Source organism: Hemitrygon akajei, chromosome 10 (genome assembly GCF_048418815.1).
Source record: "Hemitrygon akajei chromosome 10, sHemAka1.3, whole genome shotgun sequence".
NCBI classification, from domain to species: Eukaryota; Metazoa; Chordata; class Chondrichthyes; order Myliobatiformes; family Dasyatidae; genus Hemitrygon; species Hemitrygon akajei.
The window spans coordinates 153,646,574-153,669,476 of NC_133133.1; the positions used below are offsets into that span (position 1 = coordinate 153,646,574).

Consider the following 22,903-nt stretch of genomic DNA (forward strand, 5'->3'; position numbering starts at 1 on the left):
GCTCAGACTTAGGATTTTAGGGTATGAGGAATGGTTTTAGGGGATAGCACAGGGAGTGAAGGGTCAGGTTAGAGTTTAGGGACAGGGATGAATAGGTGCTAGAAGTCAGGGGCAGTTAAGTAAGAGTGGGAAACGGGTCAGTGGCGCAGTAGAGGTTGAAGTGAGCCATGGTCGAAGGGCAGCAGTCTACGTGGATGGATGTTGGGTCAGCAGGCAATGCAAATGAAGAGCAGCCATTCCTGTAGTCAATGAATTAAGTTGGCAGGCCCCATGGATTAGGGCTGTTGACCATGCAGGTCAGCAAATCCGGGGGTCAGATATCCATGTGAGTCAGGAGTTTGAGGCCTGAAGTTCAGTGTCCGTGATTGGTGAGTCCTGGGATCGATACTGAAGGTCGAAGCCCAAAGGTCAATGATTGAAGTTAGCAGTCTGGACGTTAAGGCCTGATGGTTGAAACCCCTGAGTTGGCGTCCACAAGTAGGGGTCTTGATGTCTGTGAGCCCACTGGAAGCCTGGAAGCAGCCTATCCTGGGGTTGGAGTGTTGTCTGTGTATGTGGGTGGGAGGGAAGGGGCTTGTTTTGCTGATGTTACTTTGTGTTGTTCTGCTGAAAATTGTGGGCATGCTATACTGGCACTGGCGTGTGTTGCCACTCTTGCAGCTGCTCTCAGTGATCCTTAGTTTGTGTTAGCAACACACACAAAATACTGGAGGAACTCAGCAGGCAAGGCAGCACCTATGGAAAAGAGTACTGTTGACGTTTCTGGTTGAGACCCTTCAGCAGATTTTGTGTGTGTTGCTTGGATTTCCAGCATCTGCAGATTTTCCCTTAGTTTGTGTTGGCTGTTAACAAAAACAACACATTTCATTGCACAGTACGTTCGATGTATATGTGTTAAATAAATGAATCTGAACCTAAAATGATCAAGAAGTGAATTTCTGAGCAGCAGTCAAGTATGTCCAACAGAAGTGTAAGGAGTATGTTGCTAAATAATTCAGAATATCAACATCATGTGTTGTAATATCGGCAAGAATTTCTGTGCTGCTTGAAATAGATACGTAGTTATTGGCAATAATAATTGGAGAATTCCTCCAGATCAAGAGTTTGCTGATTTGGATGTTTAATTTGCAGCCAAGTAATGTTAAAATTTCTATTTACTTTTCCCCAAATGACCAACCTTATTCTTGAAAGCATTTTCCTTGAACAGTTGAAAGCTCACATTTTTTTCACTAACCACTGAGTGAGATTGCCAATATGGCGGGACAAGTAATAATATGGTCACTTGCCTTAGTAAGTATTGGAGGTTGCTTTGGTCAGGTTAGTCAGTTGCTGGGTTAATTTTGATTTTCCTCTTCATAAAAATAGCACAGGAATGAAATCTGTCTTGTGTTTTCCTGAGGCATAGGTACATTACTGTCAACTTACAATAGAATTGCAAGTTAACAGCTGTGTATCCATACTACCAACTGACAAGGTTACCAATTATAGATCACTCAACATCGTTTCACACTGCATGGGAGTTGAAGGAATGTGGTACTCATAACTGAATTTAGAAAAAACTGTCAGAACATTATCTGAAAAATTATTAATACTTAATATGTTCAGGTGCAAAACCTATGTGTGTAAGCAAGCATATTCAAATATTTTAAAGTATATTAAATAACCAGACATTCTTACAAATGAACAGACATTCCTGCAGATTCTGCTCTCGTACAAAGCTGTGGTTGTGTTTTTGACTACTAAATAGTTATTTACTAAATTGTATATTTTTGGTAAATAATTAATTTTGCTATGTACAGTTTCTTATCCACATGATATACATCTATCATTTCAGTATTATCTAAAGAAAATGGAAAATATAAAGCACCTGCTGTCAAGTAAGAATAAATTCCCTGTGTATTTTCTATATTGAATGTTGTTACACAGTCTGTTTGTGGTATATGACATAATGAAATATTTTTAAATTACACTACTTCTGATGATAGATACATGATCCTTTTTTAAATCTTGTGTGCCAGGTATGCACAAACATTTCAAAGCAATGAGGGTTGAGGGTTTCTGTCTTCTGACCATACAGGTTCTAAATGTAGTGGATACCCTCTCCCCCTTTCTTTCTCCCGAGGCCTCCCGTCCCATGATCCTTTCCCTTCTCCAGCTCTGTATCACTTTCGCCAATCACCTTTCCAGCTCTTAGCTTCATCCCACCCCTTCCGGTCTTCTCCTATCATTTCGCATTTCCCCCTCCCCCACTACTTTCAAATCTCTTAGTATCTTTCCTTTCAGTTAGTCCTGATGAAGGGTCTCGGCCCGAAACATCGACAGTGCTTCTCCTTATAGATGCTGCCTGGCCTGCTGTGTTCCACCAGCATTTTGTGTGTGTTGTATGGATTAAAAGGAAACCTTTTAGTTTAGTCAGAAAGCTTATTTGCTGGATAATAGCCAAGAACATTGCAGGCTTGTAGTTAACTAAAAGGCAGAATGTTTGATGTTCATATTGAATGGCTGGAATTGAAGTGTCATTCCTGATCACTTATTGTACACTGCTTGATGTATCACATGATAAAAGATTTCTGAAAATAGTATTTCTGTGGATATAATGAGATCTTTTTAGTAATGTGGCATAGCTGAAACTGAGCATAAGTTTAAGAAAGTTAAACATTGAAAGTGAGAGACTAATCATTCAGGGTTTACTGTGTGCTGTCTCAATGATCACCTCCTGTCATTGTTCAAGCCACTCTTTCCCTGTTGATTTAATGTTGAATTTGTACTTTTCAGTGTGTCAGGATCTGTTTACTATTGATCCTCAGTGTGCAAATGGACTTGTATTTCAGTTTAATGGTCGAATGAGTGCCAGTTCTTCTTGTTAGATTTGAGCTTAGGTTGATTTTACTTCCCAGAAATTTATGTTCAATTCCGTCAATAAACCAAAAAGTAGATCATGCTATGTTGATAGTGTAAAACTGTATGTCGGTCTGGCTAGCCTTTTCAATCTGGCTTTCTTTACTAGTGTAATGTTGGTCAGCAATTATCTTAATACACAAGATTGTACATTCTGCTTTGACTCTTGTTTCATTGTTTCGTTTATGTAGACTTTATTGTCAGGTCTCAAATTTGGCATGTACTCTAACTCTGTTGAATGTTGAACCTTGCAGAGACTGTACTTGTTTAAGCAGATGTTCTGTATTTTTAATGTTTCCTTTGGAGTATTAAATAGGTATAATTAAGTGTTCTTCCTAATAATCCTTTTAATGTTTAATAGGATGTTTGAGACTGGCAGTGTCACTAATTTAAAGTTGTTGTGTAGTTAATCATTAAGATTAGATGCAACAATACCATTTCATAAAAGCATTTGTTAGATTTTTCATTTGTCTACCATCTTTCCTATTGATGCTGGTAAATTTTGCAGTTCTAGCCAAATAGACATAATAGTGCTAAATTCATTGGATTTCTGTGCTCAAGATTGGTGAGGACATGGGGGGGGGGGCGGTGATTCATTGACAGCCATTTGTTTAGACTAGAACAGGACAAGGTGTGTAAAAGCATTTGGATAGTAAATTGAGTCACTTTATCAAAATATGGTAGCTTCAGACTGGGACATGAGATCTTGCAGAAATTGAATTTATTCCTATGACAGTAATAGTGCCAGCAATGATGGGAAATTATTATGCACCGTCCCTCATTTGTGCAGACACATTCATCATCTGACATCAACAGCGGGAAAGGCTGAAAGTGACAGGATTTGGCAAAGGCTTGTGGAATGACTACTGAGCTAAATATCCTTCTCTGCATATATGGCAGAATTAACATTTCTGAATGAATAGCTAATATTATGTACATAAAAGTTTTTATTTGCTTTTGGTCATCTGTATCTGGCAGAAGACATATTCTAGATCACTTAGACACATGAGATTCTGCAGTTGCTGGAAATTGTGAGCAATGTGCACAAAGTGCTGGAGGAACTCAACAAGTCAGGCAACGTATATGGAGAGGAAGAATCAGTTGACAATTTGGGCTAAGATCCTTCAACAGGACATGCTGAGTTCCTCCTTGATTTTGTATGTATTGTTCTAGAATATTTGTTATGCAGCTCTTTGTAGAGTGTGTTCAGTTATAGAGCAACATTAAAGGGAACCTCAGAATGTACTTTAGCCTGCATGAAATTTGTTTCATTTGTTGACCCTATTTTCCGCTCTATAGATGCTACTTAAGCTTCTGAGTATTTTTACAATATTTTCAGTAATGATTTTAGATTCCCAGCAATAAGGAGCTTGTGTTTTGCTTTTCAAATATATTCCCAGATCTGCATGGCCTGAATAATTGTTGGTTAACTTGAGCTCTTGTCTTTCCTTGTCCTTAAGAAACAAGCTAACATTCTATCAGTATCTTAATTACTTTTTCTCTTTGTTCATGGCATTTTAAGGGTTTTTGAATATGAACTTATGTATCTCTTTGCACTTGAACTATTGTAACATTGATGTATTGTCACCACTATACTCAAATAAACCAAAATAAATTCATCTTGCAAGATTTTCATTGTTGTCAAATGACAGATAATGTCTTGGAATGCTGCATTGAATGGGTAGTTTCCCTATGCAGTTATGATCTCCTTATCTATTGAACTGATTATTTAGGAATCTCTCAATGATTCAGCATCCAGCTCACCATGATCACATGTAATCTCAATTTTCAGACCAGTCAACCATGTCAAAAGCCTACACAAAGTCAACATATACTACCCTACACAAAATGTCGTCGTCATTTTGTCAAAAACTCTCAAGTTCATGAGACATAATTTCCCAAACACAAAGCTACGCTGAGTATCCCTAATTAGTCCTTGCCTTTCCAAACCAACAAACAAACTGCTGGAGGAACTCAGTGTAGTGAGCAGCATCTATGAGGGAGGAAAGGCATTGCTGACATTTCAGATTGCAACAAGAGAATTCCTCTACCCCACAGACCCGCTGAGTTACTCCTGAAGATTGCTTGCCGTTCCGGATTCCAGCGCCTGTAGTCTCTTGTGTGTACTTAGTGCCTTTGTAGATGTAGATCGATTCTCTCTTAGTATCCCCTGCAGTAACTTACCTATCACTGATGTTAGGCTCACTAACTTGTGCCTTCCCTGGTTTGTCCTTGCAGTTCAACTTGAATAAAGGCACATTATTATCCATCCTCTAGTCTTTTGTGGCTAAAGAAGATTTTAAAAAGTTCTTCGGAGTAAGTCTTGAGATGGCAGGATCGCTATATGAGGAGAGATTGTCATTTGCGTTTATATTCAGTAGATTTTAAAAGTATGAGAAGGGGTGTAATTGAAACATGAAATTCCGAAAGGTCTGGACAGGCTGGAGGCAGAAGGCTATTTCCCCTAGCTGGTGTGTTTAGAATGACAAGTTACAATCTTCTGCTACGTGGACAGAGGTTCAGGAATGATTAAAGAAAGGTTTCTCCATTCTGAGTGATTAGCCTGTGGAATTCACTACTGCAGAGGACTGTAGAAATCTGTTGCTGAATACAGTACATATAAAAAGGAGATGGATAACTGTCTAGTTACAAAAGGGATTGATGGGTTTGAGAGGGCAGGAATATGGTATTGGGAAAGATGATTATCTATCTTCAGTGGCTGAGTGGGCAAAAAGACTTGCTTTTCCTCCTGCTTTTTGTGTTTCTATGATTTTTTTTGTTGTCAAGAAGAAGAACTGTTTAATGTTAACCGTTATTATGATCTTTTTTAGGCATGAAGAACTGTAATTCAATCAATTACATTACATTAATTTGAATTACATCATTTTGTTGGCACAAATCTAATATAATTTCCTATAAATGGTGCAAAAAATGTCCCTAGTTGTTACTAGCTGGTTATTGTCAATCAGCAATATCATCATTCTGTGCAGTCTTTAAAATCAGGGAATTATTTTTAGGTTCAGGAATTTTAAGGCAGAAAGAGATGTAGGACAATATCGTAGTAAATATAACAACAATATACCAAAATTAAAGCTTGTAGTTAGTACAATTGGATACTCCAATGAATTCAGGAAATGGATAAGAGGAGTCATACCTTTCTGAGCCATAGCCTTATATCATAATTTCTGGGCTTTGGTATAGTCTGGTAACTTTTATTTTAATGCATCTTAACTTCCTTTCCTCAAATTCAGACTCATTGAGTGGATCTGCATGGGATGCTCTAATTGCTCTGCTTCACCCACACAATGGGGTGTTAGCCTTTTATGCTCCATTTCTTGGAATTTCCATCTGCTTTTGCTTGATGTTTTTAACATCATGCTGGCCCATGGGATTTCACAGCATGCAGATTTAATGTGTAGAGGATGTGGTATTTGTCAGTTAGTGAAATATGTCTGGTGGTTCTTTCTTCAGCAGGTTTTATTTGTCTGCGTTCTGTGTGGTCTGTCTTAAATTCACTAAATCGAACCCACTTTAGTCAAGTGAACCCAGTACCTTCCCAGTTGCCTGTGATGTGTCTGGGTTTGTACGAGGTGCAGTCTTTGCAAAGGGAATGCTGACTGGGATATTAAATAGCCATTTATAATAGACTGAATGTTGTGACTTCATATTAACTTTTTTAATTAAAAGTGATCTTTTCTGAAAGGTGTACAGTACATTTAATTATAGGTTTGTTTTTTAATCTGACTAAATTGGAGGGAAAACATGTTATTGTGTTCAAAAGCTGTTTAACTTGGCTTGTTCTTTGTTCAAGGCATTAACAAAGTCTGCTGTAATGCAGCAGCAAGAAACAAGCAGAATATGTCTTCAATCAGCCATAGAGGAACAAATACAGAAATGTGAAGAATTGCTCAATGCTCAGGTAATATTGGCTTGGAACATAGACACCTTATTTCTTGTTTGCACCATGTGAGTCCAATTATCAGATGTGTTCAATATGGGTTTGAAAATTTTATATTTTACTTCATTTATTGTGGTTGCGTTCATTATGTTTCAAACTCTGATGTGTTTCTTCCACACAAGACTTTTACTAAAATAGGTTTATAAACTTCCTCTGGTCATTAATAAGACAGATTTGCCCACAACTTGCTAATTAAGTAATTGAAGTGAAGCCATTCATAAAATTTGCATCAATTTGACATGTTTTACGCCCCCTGTACTACAACTTCAGTATGTTGATACATATGGGTTTCTGAGGGGAAAGCTTCCTGCAGTGCCAGCTATATTCTGGTCTTAGTGAAGAAAAGAGATAGAAATTGTGCTTCAGATATTGCAGTGTTCACAACCTCAGTGTGTTCCAAAATACTTAAGTCTATGAAATACTAATAAAATGTTATTGCTATTCTAATGAAATGTGGCAGATAAGTCCACAGGCAACGGTGAGGTGAAGGGTTAGATGTGGAGACATGAAACTGCAGATGCTAGAATCTGGAGAAAAAGGTGAACTTCTGGAGGAACTTAGTGGGTCAGGTAGCATCCAGGGAAATAAAGTAGACAGTTGACATTTTGGGTTGAGACTGAAGGAGAATAGAAGAGATAGCCAATAGGGGGAGGAAAAGGGTGAAGTAAGAGCTGGTAAGTGATAGATGGATCCAGGTGAGGGAGAGATGATAGGCAGATGGAGAAGGGAAGAGTAGGGATAGCATTAGCAGCTGGAAGGTGATGGGTGGAGGCAACAAAGGGCTGCCAAAGATGGAATTTGCTAAAATGCATAGAACCAATTGAGGGATGGGTAGGGGCAAGTTTGAGGAGTGTGTGGGTGATGGACAGATGGTTGAAAAGGAAAAGAGAATGAGGTGTTTGCAGGCTGTGTGTGGCATTAGGTATGTGTAGGAGGAACTGGGTTGAACAGTAGGATAGGAAAAGGATAGGGGAAGAAGATTACCTGAAATTGGAGAATTCAGTGCTAGACTACCCAGATGCTGTTCCACTGTTTAATGTTTTGCCTCACCCTGACAGTGGAGGATAATTAAGATAGCTTACAGCTAGGTGTTCTAGGCATCTGTGAAGGACGGACATAGATTCTTGGTAAACCTAGTCTGTGCTCAGACTCACTGATGCAGAGGAGGCCACATCAAGAGCACCGAATGCAACAAATAGGGTTGGAGGAGGAGTGTGTGAATCTCTGCCTGACTTGGAAGGGCTGTTTAGGTCCCCGGATGGTGATGAGAGAGGTGGTGTAAGGACAGGTTGTTACACCCCTTATCATCCAGGGGAATGTGTCTGGGGAAGGGGCAGGGTAAGCAGTCCAGGGCATCATGGACAGACTGCTCCTTGCAGAACGAGTTGTGCAGGAGAAGATGCGGCTAGTGGTGAGATTTCATTGCAGCTGACGGAAGTGTCGAAGAATGATGTACTGGATGTGTAGTCTGGTAGAGTGAAAGGGACCAGTTCTGCCTGGGGAAAGGTGGGGTGAGAGCAGGATGTAAGGAATGGAGGAGGTGTGGATGCAGGCTGCATCAATCATGGTGTGGTGGGGTGAGAGCAGGATGTAAGGAATGGAGGAGGTGTGGATGCAGGCTGCATCAATCATGGTGTGGTGGGGTGAGAGCAGGATGTAAGGAATGGAGGAGGTGTGGATGCAGGCTGCATCAATCATGGTGTGGTGGGGTGAGAGCAGGATGTAAGGAATGGAGGAGGTGTGGATGCAGGCTGCATCAATCATGGTGTGGTGGGGTGAGAGCAGGATGTAAGGAATGGAGGAGATGTGGATGCAGGCTGCATCAATCATGGTGTGGTGGGGTGAGAGCAGGATGTAAGGAATGGAGGAGATGTGGATGCAGGCTGCATCAATCATGGTGTGGTGGGGTGCGAGCAGGATGTAAGGAATGGAGGAGGTGTGGATGCAGGCTGCATCAATCATGGTGTGGTGGGGTGAGAGCAGGATGTAAGGAATGGAGGAGATGTGGATGCAGGCTGCATCAATCATGGTGTGGTGGGGTGCGAGCAGGATGTAAGGAATGGAGGAGGTGTGGATGCAGGTTGCATCAATCATGGTGTGGTGGGGTGAGAGCAGGATGTAAGGAATGGAGGAGATGTGGATGCAGGCTGCATCAATCATGGTGTGGTGGGGTGAGAGCAGGATGTAAGGAATGGAGGAGATGTGGATGCAGGCTGCATCAATCATGGTGTGGTGGGGTGAGAGCAGGATGTAAGGAATGGAGGAGATGTGGATGCAGGCTGCATCAATCATGGTGTGGTGGGGTGCGAGCAGGATGTAAGGAATGGAGGAGGTGTGGATGCAGGCTGCATCAATCATGGTGTGGTGGGGTGAGAGCAGGATGTAAGGAATGGAGGAGATGTGGATGCAGGCTGCATCAATCATGGTGTGGTGGGGTGCGAGCAGGATGTAAGGAATGGAGGAGGTGTGGATGCAGGCTGCATCAATCATGGTGTGGTGGGGTGAGAGCAGGATGTAAGGAATGGAGGAGATGTGGATGCAGGCTGCATCAATCATGGTGTGGTGGGGTGAGAGCAGGATGTAAGGAATGGAGGAGGTGTGGATGCAGGCTGCATCAATCATGGTGTGGTGGGGTGAGAGCAGGATGTAAGGAATGGAGGAGGTGTGGATGCAGGCTGCATCAATCATGGTGTGGTGGGGTGAGAGCAGGATGTAAGGAATGGAGGAGATGTGGATGCAGGCTGCATCAATCATGGTGTGGTGGGGTGAGAGCAGGATGTAAGGAATGGAGGAGGTGTGGATGCAGGCTGCATCAATCATGGTGTGGTGGGGTGAGAGCAGGATGTAAGGAATGGAGGAGATGTTTATGCAGGCTGCATCAATCATGATGTGGTGGGGTGCGAGCAGGATGTAAGGAATGGAGATGTGGATGCAGGCTGCATCAATCATGGTGTGGTGGGGTGCGAGCAGGATGTAAGGAATGGAGGAGGTGTGGATGCAGGCTGCATCAATCATGGTGTGGTGGGGTGAGAGCAGGATGTAAGGAATGGAGGAGATGTGGATGCAGGCTGCATCAATCATGGTGTGGTGGGGTGCAGAAGATGCCCCATTTTCTGAAAAAGAAGAACATCTGATTTCTCCTTTACTGAAAGAACAGATGTGGTAGAGACAGAGAAACTGAGAGAAAAGGAATGGTATGGGAGGCGACTGGGAGTCAGTGAATTTGTAAAAATGCTCGTTGATAGTTTGTCTCCTGAGATGGAAACAAAGAGATTAAGGAAGGGGGAGGCTGTTGGAAATGATCCAGGTAAATTTGAGGGCAAGGTAGAAGTTGGTAGTGAAACTGAAGAAATTGATGAGTTCAGCATGGGTGCAGGAGGCAGCACCAAAGTGTGTCTCATGTTATTTTTCAGACTTTTGCCCTCTTAAACTTGTGGTTGGCACAAAGCCCAAAAATCAGTTCTCAGATTTCTCCTTCAAAGTAAAAATGTTATTTTGCTACTTGTTTTGCTCCATCCTAGGGTATCAGCTCGATACCTCTGAAGCAGATCGATAGTGGATTCCCATTTACGGCTGAAGTGGTGCAACATTCTAACGTATTATTGGTTCTAGAACTGCTTTTTAAAAAATCTTTCTGCTGCCAATATTTTTCTCACATTAAGCTGGCAGATAGAAATGGGTTGTATTTTCTTTGTTCCCGCTTGTTCTGATGGAGTACTGGTGATGTTCTGCATTTGATGACCAAGCTACTGTACAGCACATTTTCCTGAAGCATGGTTATTTGTTTAGTATAGTTCATACATTACAGTCATTTAAAGTCGGCATGTTTACCAACCTTTTACTAACCTTTTTTTTAAAAAGGTCACCGTGAGTGCATTATTATATAAGATTTGTGTTTTTTGCTGAGCAGATCTTCTCATTTTGCAATGCAAATACAAAATAAATTTTAAAGCTATTAAAGCAGTTGTCAAAACATTAGCATAAAGGTTAGTTACCTAGTGGTTAAATGATGCATTAATTTTAACATGAAAAGGGTTTGGTTTAGTCCCGGTAGTTTTCAAGTAAAGCTAATGATTTTTAGCATGAGAAATTGATGGAAAGAAATTCACAGGTTTGTTCAAAGACATTTAATTTTGATAGAAATTGGAGGAAACAAAACTTTCACTATGGAAGTTTGAAATGTTTATGGAGGGATGAATATGTGGTTTCTGATATGTGTTTTTTAATAGGAATTTTTAGAGTTAGAGATGATAATAAACTGGGTAGGGAGTGACAGTAGACTTAGAAAAGGCTGCTTTGTTGACAAAATATAGTCAGACAAAAGTAACTAAAATAGAAAACATGTTGTCATAGATAATTATGAAGTGGAGAACCTTGAGCATATCTATTTATCTGGATGTTTTAATATGGAAGCGTGCCACATGACTCACAGTTCCTATCTTGTTTTGGATGGTGAAATAGGAACATTCAATGTTTATATGATGGGGTTGAAGACTATCCAGTTGGAATATGAGTTGTTGTTCCTGTAGTTTACAGTGGGCCTCAACCTGGTAGTGGAGATGACTGAGGAGGGACAGGTCATTATGAAATATAGCTATCATTTGGGACTCAAAAATACAAAAGAAGGCATGCATCACTACATCACACCAGTGTTATTCCAGTTATGTTGTCTTTATCTTCAAAAATGCTCTTCCTTATTCACTTGATGGAAGATTTATATTTGCAGATGTTGATTGTAGGGCCAGACCTCTTGTTTGCTTCAATGAATGCACAAATGATGGCTTTGAGCTTGACCTCTGAGCTGTCAAAAGCAAACATCATTTGCATATTTCAGTATGACTAACTTTTAGGCTTGAGTGAACTTTGTTTTAAGTTGAAATTTTTGTTAGGCTGAAAGTATTGTGCAAGATGACTGAAGCTTAACAGCTATGGAGTCATACAGCACAGATACAATGTCTTTATGAGTAAGGTTATATATTTATAATTCTAATACGGAATGAGACTTCTATAGAATCAAAGGGCAAGGGGAACAAAAGCTTCAGTCGTAGATCACAGAAGAGGGAATAGAGAAAATAAATTGAGAAAAAGCATGCAGAAATGCAAAATAAAACACAGCTAATAACAATACTAAAAATAACCAAAGCCAACAAAATAGATGTTAGGTAATGCACACAAAATGCTGGAGGGACACAGCAAGTCAGACAGCATTTATGGAGAGAAATAAACAGTTGACATTTTGGACTGAGATCTTTCATCAGGAAAGTTGCAAAGTGGGTGTTAAGCACTTGACAAGAAATTTGTAAGAGAAAGCAGAATAAAAATGCAATGAACAGCAATGTTAGGTGGAATTAATAATCAAGTACAAATTGACTTGGTGAGAATGAAAACACAGACTTGGAGGACAGGTTTAAATTCCTATTTGTAATGGAGAAATGCTGGGTGTCCCAAGGAAGTTAATATTGAACTGGGGTAAGGGACTCAGCAGAATTGATATAATCGTGAAAATGACTCTAAAGAATGACAAATCCCAGGGCAAGAAGGCATCAAACATACAGTTTTAAGAGATGAAAAAATTTCAGATGCCATATATGTAATCATTTAAAGTTCTGTCATTTCTAGAATCATTCCTTTAGTTAGGAAAAATACTTAAGTCACCTTACAATTTTAAAAACAAAACTGATTATGAAACCAGAGTTATAGACCACTTTAATTTTCCAACAGTCAGTTTTATGCAGTCTGTAATCAAAGATAGAGTAAATTATTGTTATGAATATTTTTAACAGATCATAAAGAATTAGTATGGATGTGTAAAAGATGATTCATTCCTGACAGATGAAATTAAAATTTTTGAAGATATGACTGAAGAACTGGAAAACAAAATGTCTATGAATGCTACTGGTATGGACTTTCAGAAGGCATTTAAAGAAGTCCCTCTTATGAGGCAATTAATAGAAACTGAAATTCATAGAAGTAAGGACAGAGTGTTGACTTAGATGATTGAGCGACTTGAGACAGAGATGAGTAATTAGACCAAATAAGTTTATGGCCAGAAAAAACTGTTTCAATGCCACAACTGTTCATAATGTTTATTAAAAACTTAAGTAACATTGTAAGCAAATTTAAATGGAACCATTCAAATTGGTGGTGTTGTTAAATATAAGTAGGTAGAACTAACAAATATAGTTTGAACTCATCATCTTTTGAACCTAGGATGAATAAATCAGTACTTTCTAATTAGTGAAACACAAGCAACACCGGAAGTCCAGAAACTTGGGGTTCATTTACATAATACCAAAAATAACCAATAAAATATAATTAAATAGTATTTGGAGCACTGGAATTATGTGGTTAGATGCAATCCCACAGCTTATATGCAGTTCCCAAGTGTCACCCCTAAAGATTTATTATCCTTATAGAGAAAGAAGCATAGATTTACTAGAATGTTAACTGATCTCTCAGAGGTGAAATTAGAGCAATTAGAGCAGGAGTTGTTCCCTGTAGAAATTTAAGATTTCAAAGTAGAAAAAGCTGATGGGGCTTATGCAAAGACCAGGGATTTCCAACCTTTTAAATGCCATGGACCCCTACCATTAACCAAGGGGTCCATGGACCCCAGATTTGAAACCTCTGACAGAGACAATTTTTGATGATTGGTTGGGGGTGGGAGGAGCTAGGTTGAGAAACTTAATTTGAAAATTATAGCACAGTGATTGTGAAACATTTCCACATGCAAAAAGGGTTATAGCAACATGGAATTCCAGCTCACAAATAGAACAATGTTAGCTTAGTTATTATTTTTAATTGGGGTCAATACAGTTTTACTCTGATATTTAGGGATAAATTTCGGATAGTATAGTGACTTGCATTGCAGATCTGCCAGGATTTCACTGAGTGGCAAAGTTGACACAAAATATGGCATCTTCCTATACCTATATTATTTGCTGAAAATTGTATTTATTTGCTAGAAAACTTGTATGAAACTGCTATAGAATAATTGAGCCTTTGAATGTTTATAAAAGAAAATTGAAAACATTAAGTGGAAGACACGCTTTTCTCGTCAAAGTTTAGAGACACTTGCTTCCAGCTAGTGTTGTCAGTTGATACATCAATTTTCTGATTTTTTTGCTGCTCTACAAATTTAATAATATAGTCTTTTGATGTCAGAACAATTACATTGGTTCATCTGAGCCAGTTCAGTGCATCTGCACCATTGCATCATGAAAAGATTGTGTCAGTATGTTTGAATAATAAAGTATATTGACTCATTATCTATTACCAGAACTGCCACTTGTTTTTCTTTAAAGACATAGAACTATTAATAAATGTCTTTTTTCTTCCTATCTGCTATTTTTAACATCCAAATCTCCGTTTTCCATACCACTCTTTAGAAGGTTGACAGGAAGCACAGGAGTGTATCATTTTATGATTGGGCTCCCTAAAGGTATAATGTAAGAGTGCATATGGAGAGCAGGGAACTCCAGCTGGCTGCAGTGTTCCCAGTTAATCAGTCAGTTATTTGTCCATTGTTTCTGTTGCCTCAAGCCTTGTTTTACTCTGATGCACTGATTTTTAAATTACATCAGAACAGCTGTTGTTTTAACTATGACATTTTTAGCACGCATTAATATCTGCTTCAGTTATTTCTTTTTTCTGGTGCTTCTGGTGAAAACAGTTAACATTGCTATTTAATATTAGATTGGATCCCATTTTTGTAAAAATGTACATATCATGTAATTATTTTTTAATTCTATAAGAAAAGATCCAAAATCAATGTTTTGGCTCAGGGAAGCTATACTAAGCATGCAGTAATTGTAGTTGTTATTGTCTTAAAGAGAAAAAAATCCTTTTATTTTGTCACTATTTGTCAATGAGCATTCATGTCTCCTCACCTCTGGATTGAGCATGGCAGGTTTCCAGATTCAGCAAACTGCCTCTGTGGATTGCTTCACTCCTTCAAGAATATTTAAAATTTAATAAAATACCTGCAAAAATGGCAATTTCTATTAACACAAAAGATTCTGCAGATGCTGGAAATCCAAAGAAACACACAAAATGTTGGAGGAACTCAACAGATCAGGTAGTATCCGTGGAGAGGAATGAACAATCGATGTCTCAGGCCGAGACCCTTCATCAGTCCAGTGTGTTACTCTGGCAATTTTTATTATCTTAAAATAAGCAGTTGGCATTTCTGATAGCTAGAAATCACAATTCCTCTCCTCACTTCCACCCTTCTTTCTTCCACTATTCAACTTTGATTATAGTAGCTTCACAATAAAATTGACATTTTATCTAGCAGCTTCCTCCTAAAACAATTGGCAGTGCAGTTAATTTCTTTTGTCTGCAAGGTGCAGATTATGCACAAACGATAATGTTGAATATGTAGTTTCCTCTGATTTGCCTAATTTTAATAATTAAACATACCATTGAATATTATATATAATTGTGTTTGTATTTTGTTTTAATTAATATCTGACATTTAATTCCAATATAAACTTTGCCTTGCTTCTATCGAAAAGAAATTTTCCATATCTCAATGTTCAAAAGATAAAGTTCTGCCTTCATTTAGGAGGAAAGTCTGGTATGATTCACTGGAAATAGTAAAACCAAATAAATGGTTCTCTGGAGTGTTTTGCAGACTCTAAATGTTAGAATGTGTTATGATGAAGATTGTATTGACAGCTGCTGTTCCACATGTGTTTTACTTGGATGTGCCATCTAAATACAACTTGTTATATAGTACAACTCTAAGGGAGCTTTCAGCTGAATTTATAAAACAAAGTTGGAAGAATAAATAGTTACTTGCCTTGTTCTTTATAGTGAGGTATTTTATTTACAATTGCTTTGACATTGTTGTATCGTATAACGCTTATGAGACAAAAGCCATAAACTCCATTTTATCTGTTTCCTTTCCCCATTATCCTATTGGCTTTTGTTTTCATCAGTTTCTCAGTGAGCAGCAGTTTGTGGGAAATGCACCATTTTGAAGCAGTGAAATTAGGCTACTTGAATGGATGGAAAAGACTGCAGTTTTTTTGTGAATAATACTTTTGAAGGTAATAACATTGAGATTGTACTGTCTCAATGTGGAGGATGACAGCAGCTTTCTTTTCTACAGACAGAGCACTCCAAGTGTGTGTGGCCAAGTGTCAATCGCATTCTCGATTATAATACAGGGAACTTGATTAAATTGGCAATTGGTTTGGGCCGTCAATTCCATGATGATTAAAGTATGTGAGCTATGTAATTATATTTTTAGGATAAAGTGTTAGAATAAATAAATGCTACGAATAATGGTTAGATCTGGTATACCATTATCACTGTGATATCCACTTTTGATTGCAGTATATGTACATGATTTTGGTTAGGTATAGAGAATGGACACTGGTTCCCATTCTATCAAACATCTGGCTGCTTCTTTGGACAACATCAGGGCCACACCAGCCTCATGCGGGTCTTTCTCTTTTTCTTTGCCGGAATAGAGCAGAGTTTCTCCCGTCTGCAGTTTGGTTGCACCAAAAGTATCCACCTTGCTTCGTACATGCCCAGGAGTGTGAGGTGGTATCGGTTTATTTCCTTCACTGCCTGTGCGCACCTACCTTTCTCCCAAAGTGATCTCACATTCCATGTTCCAATTAGGATAGATTTCTTCTGTGAGAGCAGCTTTGGAACCTCCATTATGTTTTTCCTCGGGTGAAGGAGGGTTGTCAGCCCTGCAGCTTCCTGACGGGTTTGGTTGCAGCGCGTCATCAGCCTCCTGAATGGGGCCCTGCTTTTCCTGAGATCTGGGTTAGTGGTTGACAATCTGTTGATGGTTTCTGTAACAATTTCTGTAACAATAAAGGGGACCTCAAGGCACTCTACACGATAACTAAACTTTTGAGAGGGAAGAAAAGCAATTTCAACAGACCTGTTAGAGACAAGTCAGGCCATCTGCTCACTTCGGTTGAAGATCAGCTGGCGAGATGGAAGGAATACTTCCAGGAAATATTGAATAGATCACCACCACAGAACCCACCTGACCTGGAACCTGGAGACCCACTCAACATCAATATAGGTGAAATCACCAAGCAAGAAATTCGAAAAGCCCTGAAAAGCATGAAGAACGGCAAGGCTGCTGGAGAAGACAACATTCCTGCAGAAGCATTGAAAGAGGGTGGAGAGGTTATGGTGGACCATTTGCATATACTGCTGAATTTGATTTGGAGAACAGGAGAGATCCCATCAGATTGGAAGAAGGGCCTCCTTGTGAAGCTGCCAAAATCTGGAGATCTTTCACTGTGTGGCAAGTGGAGGGGGATCACCTTGTTGTCCATTCCTAGCAAAGTTCTCACCAGGGTCATCTTGGAGCGGATGAAAGACGCCATTGACCAGAGACTTAGAGATGAGCAGGGAGGGTTCAGGAAAGAGAGATCATGCATTGACTAGATAGCTACACTTAGAGTCATTGTGGAGCAGACAATAGAATGGCAAACTGCACTATATGTGTGTTTTATTGATTTTGAGAAGGCATTTGACAGCCTGGACAGAAAGTCAATGTGGAGCATCTTACGACACTATGGTGTACCGGAAGAGTTGGTGAATATCATCAAGCAGCTTTATGATGGCTTCTCATGCAGGGTCATCCATGATGGGAGACTGTCTGAAGAGTTCCTGGTCACTACTGGAGTCAGACAGGGATGCCTGCTGTCGCCTCTACTTTTTCTTGTGGTACTCGACTGGGCTACAAGAACAGCCTATGCTGGCTCAGAGAGAGGCATCCAGTGGATGTTAACAGGGAAATTGGAAGACCTGGCATTTGCAGATGATCTTGCTCTTCTCTCACACCGGCTTCAAGATATGCAGAAGAAAGTAGATTCCTTGGGACAGACCTCACAGCAAGTAGGCCTTAAGATCAGTCAGGAGAAGACCAAAGTTCTATGCATTAATAACAAACAAGAGGAGCCATTACAGATTGAAGGACAAATAGTTGAAGATGTAGACAAATTCACCTACCTCAGAAGCAAAATCAGTAAATCAGGAGGTACAGATGAGGACATCAGAGCAAGGATCGGAAAAGCCCAACATGCCTTCACAACCCTGCGACCTGTTTGGAGATCTATGGCCATCTCTGTCAAAACTAAGCTCCGTATATTCAGCTCCAATGTGAAAGCCATTCTGCTATATGGATCCGAAACATGGAGAATCACTAACACCAGCTGCAACAAGATCCAGACTTTTATCAACAAATGCCTCCGGCAGATCCTCCGCCTCAAGTGGTACGACAGAGTGTCAAACCTAGACCTATGGAAGAGAGCAAACCAAGAGCCCATTGTATTCCAGATAAGGAGGAGGAAGTGGAGATGGGTCGGCCACACCTTGAGGAAGAGCCAGTTGAATGTCACTTGACAATCACTCGAATGGAATCCACAAGGGAAGAGAAGAAGAGGTCGCCCAAAGCAAACCTGTAGGCGAAGGCTTTTGGATGAACTGAAAGCCGCCGGCCAAACTTGGGAGACTGCAAAAACATCTGCTAGAGATCGCAGGAAGTGGAGGACTTTTGTTGAGGCCCTACGCTCCATAAGGAGCGAAAAGGATTAAAGAAGATAGAGAATGGAATCATGATTCATGAGCCCTAAAGTCTAATGCCTGGAAGAGGTTGGAGGGATTTTACATGTTTTCCTCTGATATGTTTCAGTAACAAATAATTGCAGAAGCAAGATGTGCATTTTAGTGGGGGCAATGTATTTTATGGAGTTGGATGATAAATCTCGAATATAGAGTACATGAATACAAAATTGTAAAGATAAAAACACACCTGAAAACTTGCTCTGAGTAGGTATTTATTTATTGTAATATATCTAGCACAACCTATTTTAAATATTATGATGTTCACTCCTGAGAGGTAACAAAAATTGCTGAGAACTTTTACAATAAGAGAGGAAAAAGAAGACATTATCTCAGGAAAATAAATGTTTATTAGTTAATCCGGTTCAACGAAGCCAAATGTTCAGAGTAAATGCAAGCTGCAAGCCTGACTAGAATATCCATGAAGCAAATTTTGTACTTATTTGCATCAAGCCTTGTATATAATTGCCAGGCTTGAAGCCTCAGGTGGGATCCTGGTGAAAGTTTTCTTCAAGGAAGTGACTCCCAGCTGATTGATAAGGTCTTGTGCAGTGCAGGACCTTTTGGATTTGCCTCTGCCTTTAGAGTTGCTTTGATAATATTCTGATGTTCTGTACTCAGATTTACAGGCTTCAACTTAATCCTAACCCTACTGTAATTTCATTTTGATTTTAAAAAGATACAAATCTGAGAAACAGTGAACATTTAAAGCAAACCAGTAAAATAAAATGTTCATCAGCTTGCTTTTATTACCCTTCTCTCCAGCCAATTCTTTTCTCTTTAAAAAAACAGGTTGTACTTTCCAAGGAACCATTAGCAGCTTATTCCACAAATCAGAAATTCCTTGTGTTAAGTAATTCCTAACCTTTATTTCACTTTCTATTTCATCCTTTTGAAAATCAAGACACCTTTCAGCAAATTATTATCTGCTGTACTTCCTCTCAATCTTTTAGGTTGGATGTGTATTTATTTAGAAGAGAGATAGCAGGAATTGACAAGGAGGTTAGAGAGGAAGAAGAGATTGATGGAAATATCCTTACTCCGTTCCAAATTGCGGTGCATTTTATTACTCTTTTACTTTCTAGATCCTTTGCTTATATTGAATAAAGTAAAACTGCTAGACTTTCTGTTATTGCATTATCAGATATTCAGATGAGATGAACATGCAGATTATCTGGGAAACAAGTTATCACAGCCAGTGTGAGGCACATGTTTGTTCTCTGAGCTCTGGAGAACCATTACATTCTGCTGAATTACTTCCTCCTTCACCTGAACTTTGTTGCAATATTTTCAATAGTTAAGCAGCAATTCAGTATTAAAAAATTTAGTGAGATTAAACAATAAAAGTGTAAGCAGAAGTTTCATATGGGTTTTGAGCTGGCACTCTAGGGAATTTTTAGTTTTACTATCATCCAACTTAAACTTGGGGAGTGATTTTCATATTGTAATTGTCACCATATTAGGTAACAAGCAGGGTGAGAACACATTCAAGACATATACATATCAAATCTGCTTCCATAATCTTTTCATGAATGAAATATTTTGGTTTCTTTCTGAACTTTTCTTACATGCTTATACAAATGAGTTTGAATGAGGCATGTAAGTCCAGACTCTTAATATTGTTACATCGCATATATATATATATATATATATATATATATAATACTTTACTAGTGGTTTCAGTATATGTATATTAACTGGGTAAGAATATGTATCAAATATAATCTATTAATCACAATAATCTCAGTTTTACTGATTAACAGAGATGCAATAGTACACAATTATGTTCTCGCCTATTCACCAGAAAACTGCTCAAATCTCAGCTGCTGTTTTTTTTTGTCCTTCTTATTCTGTGCAATGATCAGAAATTGGTAGAATTCAACTTTACATACAAGCAGATTAAAATTTAATGTGTGCCTGAATATGAAAGTGTTGAAATAGGGTGTAGAGTTGTTATTTTTTCTTGTATTTTCTGTGTAGTTTAGCTTTTCTATGCTTGTTTGTATTTTATATAAACACCTATATACAGTACATGTAATTGTTCAGTGAATTTTACAGAAATTGTGCAGTTGCTTCTGTATTTATTAGGAACTACTTAGTTTTCAGGAGCAAGTTTCATGCCAATTGAATCTTTTTTTATATGTTAATTATTATAAATGGAATTTTGTTATTGCTAGTCTGATTATGAGGTGACAACAATTGATACTTCCTTTTATCCCCCTTTGTTCTCATCGTTCTTGTTTGTTTTCCACTCTTGAAACACTTAATAAAATGGCCATAAACAATAAGTTTTATGCCTCACTTTTGACTTGTGATGAACCTTTGGATCACAGAAGCACAACGAGCCAACAAAAGTTATGTTGCTTTTAATGCTGTGCGGTAGATTATCTGAATCTGCCAGAAAGCCCAAACTGGTAAGCCTTCTATTTTATGTGGTAAGAGTACTTCTTCAAGAATCACAGTGAAAATCAAGCCCTTCACTCCCATCTAACCATTCCAGTCCAGAACTGCCTGTCTGTCCCCTATCCATCGCTGGGTTGTCCAGCAGTTTACAACTGCTTTCCATTCACCCCCTGTCAACTTGGAAGAGCTGGGAAATGGTCTGGCAACATGTTAACAAAGTTTAGGGATGGCATTTGAAGTCTATGTGAAGTTAAAGTCGATCCCAGACTATTTAGCACATTCAATGAATTGAATGAGCTGCTTTTATAATTTTGGATAATCATTTAATATTTTATCTGAAACTTACATTTTATGTGAATTTTCTGCTGACATTGTCAACTGTGTAACCCTGCAGCATGAACAGTTAGTTGAAGTACTGGAAAAAGAAAAGTGTGCACTGCAAGACAAGATAAAAGAAGCTTTGGAGGAACAAACAAAATGGCATAAGGTGAAATTATGGTTTTCTTTAAAAAATAACCTTCAATATTGCTCTTGCATAAAAATAAAAACCTGAAAATTTTGCCTAATTATTTACAGGAGCTACTTGAAAAGTGTGTGGTTGAAGAAAGGTTACGAAGCACAGAGGCAATGGAGAAAGTTGTACAGGTATCTTAATCAGTTTTGCTAATCAAAAGTAATTTTTTTTAAGGATTAGCTTTATTCGTCTTTAATGCTCTCTTTAAAGGAGAGATGTACTTCCTTGTAGATCCCTTTTCATCTTTCTTCCAACTGTCAAAGTAAATTTATTATCAAAGTATGTATATGTTACCATATACTACCTTGAGATTCATTTTCTTGCAGACATTTACCCGAACATAAAGGATTACAATAGAATTTATGAAAAACTATACATAAACAACCAACAACCGATGTGCAAAAGAAGACAAATTGTGCAAAGAAAAAGCATAAATAATACTGAAAACATGAACTAAAGAGTTCTTGAAAGTGCGTCTACACTAAAGGTTGTGGAATCAGTTCAGAGTCAGAGTTTATACATTGCAATATTGCATTAATCTGTTGTAAACACACTTGTAAAATTTCCCAGAACAGATCCTTCTTGGGTTATTGCAGTGTTTTTTCATAAACTGTTTGTAACATGAACAGTTTGCAAGTCAGAAAATGCTGTTGTGAAGTGTTCCAACATGGCTGATGATGCCTAAAGCCCCTCACCAGTCAGCAAATCCAGACATTTATATGTATGGGCTGGACATAAGTTGGGCACTTGTAAACTGGAGAGGACATGTCATAATCTGTCTTAACTGTCATAACATTGCAAAAATAATAGTATTTTAAATCTGTACTTCATTTTTCATAACCATTATCCTTTACTATAATTAATGCAATTAAACAAAGTTTGTTCTTAGTTAACAAAGTTTTTGATTTTGATTTTAAGTTGGAAAAAACAAACCTGCTTTTTGTATTTTCCGGATAATATGAAAATAATTAGGAATGAATAATTAGGTTTGTTTCATAGTGAGCAGTATTTGGGTAACAGCACAGTGCACAAGAACAAGTTTGATCTTCCTTCTGCCTGTGCTATCTTATTTGATTCCTGATCCACATCAGTTGATTAAAAAACTTATTGAATTCTACAAGATTTGCAGATCATTTGATCCAATGAAAGGAGGTTGAGATGGTGCAGTGAAATATCACTTTGAGTTCCAGTATGCATGGTCTAACAACAGTTGCTTGTAGATAATTACTGATGTGTCTGTATGTCATTTCAGACTTTTATTTAGTAACTTATCAATTTGTTCTTTTAGGGGAAAAGGATAATTTAGTGTGGTCAAGTCTAAGTTGTCTTGTCTCGGCCCAAATCACCAGAATTATAGTAGTTTGGGAAAGGCTCAACTCTTTCACCATATCTCCTCTTAGATATATCTGCTGTAATTACAAAACTATGTTGGAAGCATAGTATTCAGTGTATGGTAAAGTAATGGAGGGTAGTTAATGTTACGTGCCTTTAGGTTGAATTCATTATGTGCAAAAGCTTACCAGTCA

At 38.5% G+C, this 22,903-nt stretch overlaps 1 protein-coding gene across 1 annotated transcript in view; it reads left to right on the forward strand.

Annotated features, from left to right (window-relative positions):
- Nucleotides 1–22,903, forward strand: part of LOC140734847 (coiled-coil domain-containing protein 91-like) — a 173,289-nt gene that overhangs the window by 98,477 nt on the left and 51,909 nt on the right. The window contains exons 9-11 of the mRNA XM_073059432.1: nt 6,710–6,817; nt 21,258–21,350; nt 21,440–21,508. Coding sequence (XP_072915533.1) covers nt 6,710–6,817; nt 21,258–21,350; nt 21,440–21,508 — 270 coding nt within the window. The remainder of the gene's footprint in view (nt 1–6,709; nt 6,818–21,257; nt 21,351–21,439; nt 21,509–22,903) is intronic.